The sequence below is a fragment of the Rhinolophus hipposideros genome (assembly GCF_964194185.1).
Source record: "Rhinolophus hipposideros genome assembly, chromosome: 9".
Lineage (NCBI taxonomy): Eukaryota > Metazoa > Chordata > Mammalia > Chiroptera > Rhinolophidae > Rhinolophus > Rhinolophus hipposideros.
In genome coordinates this window covers 86,659,714-86,667,709 of record NC_138055.1, presented here as the reverse complement: position 1 = coordinate 86,667,709, position 7,996 = coordinate 86,659,714, and the positions used below count along the sequence as shown (strand labels likewise).

Below are 7,996 nucleotides of genomic sequence, written 5' to 3'. Positions count from 1 at the left end.
TATTCCTTGCTTTCTCTCTTCTTAAAGTTCTTTGTTGATATGTTACCTCTGCAGAGAGGCCCTTCCTAGACATGTAAATCTCTATTTGTCACTCTCTATCCCTTTTTAAACATTTTCTTTACCTGGCATTATAATGTGAGGTCTATTTGTTTATTATTGGTCTCTCCCAGCAGAATGTGAGCTCTGTGAGGTCTGAGGCCTCATGTGCCTTAGTTATTACTGTGTCTGTAGGGCTAGAACATGTCTGACACACAGCTGGGGTTGAGTAAATATTTGTTGAATGAATAAATACCTTCAGATCCTTACCAATGTTGAGCTTGCATCAAGAATGATGAGTTCCTTGCTCAACAACTTTCTTCCAGGTCCTTGGAGGTCCATTTCTGCTCTAAACACATCTGCTAGGGATGTTGAAAACTTCCTCATCTTATTATGCCCCCTAGTAAAGCCCTGACTTTAGGAACCAGTCTGTGAATTTTGTCTAGGAAGGCAATCGCCAAATGCTGAATCAGGGCAAGTGCATCCACATGAGGCTAGGAGATGAGAGTCCTGGGGGCGTTGAAAAGAAAGAAGGAAGTTACAGGCAGAGTGAGGATTGCCATATCCAGGATTGCTAGGACATGGTAAGAAAATGTTTATCACGTCTGGTAGGGCTGTCTCCCATAGGACTGTAACAGCAGCAGCAGCAAGAGCAGCAGCAGCAACAAAAACAAGGGACTTGTACACCTAAAGCTGAAGTAGAATAATATTGTATGTCAACTATAATTAAACATATATATATAACATATATGTATAAACATATATATATATATATATATATATATATATATATATATATATATATATATATATAATGTATAGTCACGGTATGTGGAGTACAGCATAAGGAAGATAGTTAATGGTATTTTAACAGCTATATAAGATGTCAGAGGGGGAGTAGTTTGGGGGCGGTTATCACCTTGTGAGGGGTGTAAATGTCTCATTATTACGTTGCTTTGTACACCTGAAACTATTCTTTTTTTAAAAGGGACTTGACGGTATTTCAGCACACAGCTCCATGTTTTATTTGCAATAAAGCAGTAGTGCAGAAAGGTAGAGTTAGTGGGATAGAACATGTGTATGGAAGGTGGGGAAAGGGCAGAGTTTTAATATGGGAAGGAGGAGTTTAAGAGAACTAACTCTATTTTTACAAAACAAAGCTGAGATTATGGATCCGGAGGAGTGGAGGGAACAAACACTTTTATTTTTCTGAAAAGAACGCTGGAGTCTGAATCTGGAGGAGGGACTTAACTAGTGCCGTACCCGGGATTATTGCACTGCCTGGACAATCCCGCTGAGGCCCCGGCTTTCCACTAGCCACAAGAGAGTGGCTTTGATTAAAGACGTGGGTGGTGTAGGCACCCGGCCACGCGATCTGCGGTGGCGCGAAGGGGTGGTCCCAATGCAGCGGGGGGACCAATCAGCAGCGACTCCGGGCTCTGGCAGCCTGCTTACAGCCTCCGCTGCAGTTGAACGACCGGAGCCGCTGGCTGCCGGCTTTGGAGCTGCAGGCGCCCCGGCGCATCGCCTCCGAGAGCGCCGCTGGAGCCGCGCTCAGTATGCACCACGCACGCCCCTGCATCTGCTGCCCTGTGTCTGTGTGCCGACCCTTTCCCGAAGAAGTTGCAAGCCTTGCAAGTGGCCCTGTGAGGCTCTAGGCCGGGAAAAGAGGCTGCGGGAGGAGGGACGTAGGTGGGAGGTGGGCAGGTGACTTGCTTCTCAGAATCATCCCAATTAGCACCAAGTTGGCAGACAACCCCCCCAAAACTCACGAAGCCTTTAGTGGTTGCCCACATTCTTCGTATTTCATAATAATCTCACTGTAAGAAAATTTCCAACTCCCATTGTAGGTCAAAGAGGGACAGACTCTTAGCACCACCGTCTCGCAATAACACTCCATAGAGCAAAGCCAGTTGATCCTCAACTGCAGAGCTCTACCCAAAGTCCGCATCTCTCCGACTCCAGCCAGGAGAAGCTGGGTGGACCCGGCAGAGGGCCCCCCGCGGGAGGGGCAGCATGGCCCGCCCAGCGTGGCGACCGAAGCTGATTATTGTGCGACTGCACAAACACAACGCCATCCGAGGAGTTTTGCCAGGAACAACCGCCTGCATTGCGTCGGACCTGACCATTTGAAATGTGGAATTCCCGGTGAAGGTCGCGGCCGGGGACCGTGCGTGTGCGGGGCTGTGGGCCACAAGGAACATAGAATTGGTGGTCGGCTTTTTTGGCAGAAGGAAAAAGCTGTGCAGGCGAGGGTGGGGACCGAATGGCAACCCCCCTCTACGGAACCACCACCCCCTCATATTTTCCCTCTACCTCCTTGCTCTTGCCCTCCCCCGCCCGCCCCAACCCACGCCTGGGTGGGCCAATCGCTGCTCCGCGCTCCAGGCGCTTTCTCAGGTTTCTGCTGATCTTGCAGCGCCCAGAAATGGACCGCGCAGCCCCGCCGCCGCACGCACCCTACCCCACTCGGCGCTCCTAACAGCTCCCCGCGCGCCTCTCAGCCTCCGCGAGGTCCACGCGGGGGTGCGGAAGCGGAGGGCATCCGAGAGCCATGTAGACCCAGGTTCTTGCTCGCCCGTTTCCTTCGGGATCGAATCAAGGGCTCCCATAGTGTTCGGAGGGGGGCGAGAGTGCTGTTTATCATCATTTGCTTCAGAGCTTCGGGAGAGGGTGGCATTTTGCTTTTCCGCCCCGCATCCTCCGGAACTCCCTGCACCAGAAGAGAGCACGCCGTCTCCAGGTTGCTGGCAACGGGTGAGAATGGGGATAGGGAGTGGACATTTCCCCTGTAGCTGCTCAGAAAAGCGATTGTCCGGCTGAAGGGGAGTAGCACGAGAGGACGAGGGCGGCGACTTTGCCCCGGCGCCTCGCCTCTCGGATGCTGCGGCGGCGGCGGCGGCCGCGTCTCCCGCCCGTGTACTGCAAAAGCGACCTGCCGCATTCCAACTCCGGCTCTCGGCGGACTCAGCACCACTCCTGCGCCAAGCCGGCCGGCCAGGTAGGGGGCTCCCCAGGTCGGGGCTACAGAAGCAGGGGTTGGGACGAAGGGTGGGGGAAGCCGGGGCTGTAGGAACGCTGCGTGGGACCTGGAGCTTCCCCAGCGTCTCTCGGCGCTTTTCCGATCTCTAGTTTAACGAAGTTGTAAACAGATCGGCTGTTGGGCATTGGGGAAAGTGGGATGGAAGAGCCCCAAACTTGGATTTCCGGGTGTCTGTGTGTGTCTGTCTGTGTGTATGCCCAGTAAAAGTCCAGTGCTTTCTAACAAAGCTAGAGGTCTGTGCTCTTCAGTGTCTGTAGGTCCGTCCCATCGAAATGCTTCTGATTTTCTACCCCCTGTATCACTTTCTATTTCTCTGCAGCGTCCATCGATCGCCCTGGTGGGAGCTTAGAAGGCGGCAGGCGAAGAGGGGTAGGAGGGGGGAGAGCCGAGGAGAAACAGAGGGGTTGTCAGGCGAGGGCATCTGCTGAGCTGGCTCTGCACCCGGTCCTAGGAGAGCTCGTGGAGGGGAGGGGAGGCCAGGGTCACCCCGAAGCGATGGCCCAGCCCGCTAGAACAGCACTGCGTTAAGGCACCTCGGAGCAGGAAGAAACACCAGCTCTCCCCCCCACCCCAACCCTGGGCAAAAAGGTGCACCCCGGGCCGCAGGCGAGGGGGATTCCAAACTGAGCAAAAGGTAGGGTGGAGAGGAAGGGAACCAGAAGCCAAGTCGCAGACCGGTTGGCTTCGAAGCCCCTCCCCCTGAGCGTGGGGCAGACACGCACTCCGGTGGGGGGGGCGCTTGGGTCCCCCCCACCCCTCCTCGCTCCGTCCCTCCTACCGCCGCTGGCCCTTTCCTGCTCTCTCACCCCTGCACCCGGCTTCTACCATGACGGTAATGTCCGGGGAGAACGCGGACGAGGCGTCCGCCGCCCCGGGCCATCCCCAGGATTACCCCGGGCCGGCGGACCACGAGGACCACGAGTGCTGCGAACGCGTGGTCATCAACATCTCCGGGCTGCGCTTTGAGACGCAGCTCAAGACCCTGGCTCAGTTTCCCAACACGCTGCTGGGCAACCCTAAGAAACGCATGCGCTACTTCGACCCCCTGAGGAACGAGTACTTCTTCGACCGCAACCGGCCCAGCTTCGACGCCATCCTCTACTACTACCAGTCGGGGGGCCGGCTGCGGAGGCCCGTCAACGTGCCCCTGGACATGTTCTCCGAGGAGATCAAATTTTACGAGCTGGGCGAGGAGGCCATGGAGAAGTTCCGGGAGGACGAGGGCTTCATCAAGGAGGAGGAGCGCCCCCTGCCCGAGAAGGAATACCAGCGCCAGGTGTGGCTGCTCTTCGAGTACCCCGAGAGCTCGGGGCCCGCGCGAGTCATCGCCATCGTCTCTGTCATGGTCATCCTCATCTCCATCGTCATCTTCTGCCTCGAGACCCTCCCTGAGCTGAAGGACGACAAGGACTTCACGGGCACCATCCACCGCATCGACAACACCACGGTTATCTACACTTCCAACATCTTCACGGACCCCTTCTTCATCGTGGAGACGCTGTGCATTATCTGGTTCTCCTTTGAGCTGGTGGTGCGCTTCTTCGCCTGCCCCAGCAAGCCCGAGTTCTTCAAAAACATCATGAACTTCATCGACATCGTGGCCATCATCCCCTACTTCATCACCCTGGGCACCGAGATCGCTGAGCAGGAGGGCAACCAGAAGGGCGAGCAGGCCACTTCGCTGGCCATCCTCAGGGTCATCCGACTGGTAAGGGTGTTCCGCATCTTCAAGCTGTCCCGCCACTCCAAGGGCCTCCAGATCCTGGGCCAGACCCTGAAAGCCAGCATGAGGGAGCTAGGGCTGCTCATCTTCTTTCTCTTCATCGGAGTCATACTGTTTTCCAGCGCAGTGTACTTCGCAGAGGCGGAAGAAGCTGAGTCTCACTTCTCCAGTATCCCCGATGCTTTCTGGTGGGCGGTGGTGTCCATGACCACTGTAGGATATGGTGACATGTACCCTGTGACAATTGGAGGCAAGATCGTGGGCTCCTTGTGTGCCATCGCTGGTGTGCTGACAATTGCCCTGCCCGTACCTGTCATTGTGTCCAATTTCAACTATTTCTACCACCGAGAAACTGAGGGGGAGGAGCAGGCCCAGCTGCTCCACGTTAGCTCCCCTAACTTAGCCTCTGACAGTGACCTCAGTCGGCGCAGTTCCTCTACTCTCAGCAAATCTGAGTACATGGAGATCGAAGAGGATATGAATAATAGCATAGCCCATTATAGACAGGCCAATCTCAGAACTGGCAATTGCACCACAGCTAACCAAAACTGTGTTAATAAGAGCAAGCTACTGACCGATGTCTAAAAAGCCAAGCAAACAAAAAAGCCCCACTTAGCCGCTTGAAAGACTTAAAAAACAAAACAAAACAAAAACCCTAGTGACCCATGTCACTCTTTGTCGATACTTTACTAAATAGTTTTTGAATGCTCTATTTAACTGTCAATGCATTGTTGCATTGTGGATCTTGGGGGCGGCCAATCAGAAGCTTCCAAGATCTGTGGGGGAAAAAAAAAACTATTTTCATTTTATTAAAAAATGGGAAAAGAAAGTGTATTTTCTAAAATTGGTTTAAAAATTCAGTTCATGAGCTAGACTCGGTAAAATAAGATTCATATGCTTCCCCATACTGAGACATTTGTAATCTTTGGGCTTCTTTAACTTTTTTCTTTTAACAGAAAACCAAATGATCACTTAGAAGTATAAAATTAAAGCTTGCATGGGACTCCAATAGAAAATCTTTGCAAACTGCATAGCACATTTAAGACAGTGCATCTGATGTATTATATGTAACATGATATACAAGCCAAAATTGGCAACGAACAAATGTTTTTATTTTGATAAAAACACAATCACACTGCATATTATAAGATGAAAGAAAAAAGCAAACAGAATTACTTAAGACTGGTTCACAAAGCACCTTAGCAGTCTCTCATGCTGGTCCTGGTCTGTAGCGATTTTCATTCTGCCCCATTCCCCTTCTATACAAACTATCCTCTAAGAAAAAGATACTGAATTAAATTAATTGATTAATCTGCAGTGCTGCTAAGTTTCTCACCTGCAGATGAACCCAACACAGGTCTTTTCTCACTGGTCCCGTACCCTGACCCCTGGCCTTCAGAACTGGATGTAAAACCTTCACCTCCTTATTGCAAGAGAGCACAAATAGAGTTAAATGTAAGCATGTTTGATTCTGATAATATTTATTTTATAATCGCATGCTGAGAACGGTAACTCAGACAATAGGGGATAAGCTTAAGTTTGAATCAACTCTTCTAAAAATAGATCCTTTTTCATTTGCATTCACCAAAAGTGCACTCCTTCATTTAACTATTTTATTCATAAATAAAGTACTGTATTTAAGTGCATATGTTAGTCAGATGGGAACAAAAACTTTTTGGAGCTCAAAGCATGTTCTCGTATTCAGTATTATGGCCTATTTGATTAAGACGTACCTTGAATTAATTAATGCATGATTTCAGTAAAAAAAAATGTAAAAAAATAATAAAAATTACACGTTTGTGGGATGAAGGGCCCAAAGATATAGTGGGTGGGGGTGGGGGTGGGGGCACTCAGTCAATTTTCCTGCCTTTGCTCAGGGAAATGTCGGGTATCTGTGCAGGTGTAGGCAGAGAAAGGACCAATATGCCCATCCTTTAAAAGGAAGCTATATGGAAAACTAAAGAAGTCATCAAGGTATATAGAGCAACACCTAAGAACAAGTATTCTTTCTAGCTGAGGGTCAACACAAGCAAAACAAACACACACACAAAACAAGGTGCAATACTGCATGTTTTTGGTGCATTCTTAAGATGTAAATGAAAATGTTTATCTATTGTATGCATCCAAAGCAGAGCTGATTTCTTTTTGCAGTCATGACTTGAAGTCTGTGGAGACTTCGCCCCTCTCCTCGAGTCTCCCTGAAGAAACTTAACCAATCGATTTCATAGTTGCTTAGTGCCTTTATCCTGTACCCACAGTGAACTGCAGAAAGTGCCTCCGTTAACACAGCTGAGAAGTTACATAACAAAGGGAGGAAGGGTTGGGGCACAGATAGTTTGCTTTTGATTTTTCCATCCTCGCTGTCTCACTTCACCACTGTGAGAAGACCACACCATCCTGACCCCTGGAGGGGAGAGATCTAGGACGGTGCTGTTTCTCTGGCCATCCCTTGGACTGAGTCCCTCTGGCAGCCTGATGTGTGATACGAATTGGGACCTGAGACCCGGCTTCCAACTGGACATGAACCATGAACTTGAGGAGGATTTTTTTGTTTTTGTTTATGGTTTTGTTTTCCTTTTCCATCAGAAGCCAAGATAAACTCTTTGGGAATTTATTTCCTATCGAGGGTCACTCTGGACATTGAAGGCTTCCTCAGGTCCAGTGTAGTATTTCTTGTACATTTCCTTATTCCTCCTCTGTTCGCAACAGCACTTTGCAAATCTCTACTAGTCTGATCTTTCGAGGCATATCACGGCCGTGGGAACATTCGGTTCAGACTGACCTTTCCTAGGCCCTCCTTTCTGGCCCACTCCCTTCAGATATTTCCTATGATGCTCCTATGGTTTTCTCACCTAGCAGTCACTTCACGGGCTAAGCGTCTAACTTCTGCCACCCCCGGCAACCAGCACAGAGAACAGCTGGGACCCTGTGCCTCGCTGAAAGAGAGCCACGTAACACAGGCCTCTGGGGCCCAGCAGCTGTCCAGCAATGGAGAGGAGCTCACCATCTTTTTACGGACACCAGTGGGGATCTTCATTCTGCACTTAGCATGTGGCTACCTGCTGCTGACCACTTTACACTCTTGTCCTGCTTCTGGAAATCTCCTGTTACCTTCAACCCTTCCCCCACCCTATCCTAGAACTAGCAGTGAGGCAGTACATGAAGAAACTAGAATAACGCTCAGGCTGACTGAG

The 7,996-nt window shown here is 50.5% G+C and overlaps 1 protein-coding gene across 1 annotated transcript; it reads left to right on the top strand.

The window, feature by feature from the left end:
- The first annotated feature begins 2,659 nt into the window (after nucleotides 1-2,659).
- KCNA1 (potassium voltage-gated channel subfamily A member 1) lies at nucleotides 2,660-6,563 on the top strand. The gene is made up of 2 exons (XM_081059856.1): nucleotides 2,660-3,037; nucleotides 3,399-6,563. Exon 2 carries the CDS (start codon nucleotides 3,906-3,908, stop codon nucleotides 5,385-5,387), a length of 1,482 nt encoding a protein of 493 aa, XP_080915982.1. The 5' UTR covers nucleotides 2,660-3,037; nucleotides 3,399-3,905; the 3' UTR covers nucleotides 5,388-6,563.
- The last annotated feature ends 1,433 nt before the right edge of the window (nucleotides 6,564-7,996 follow it).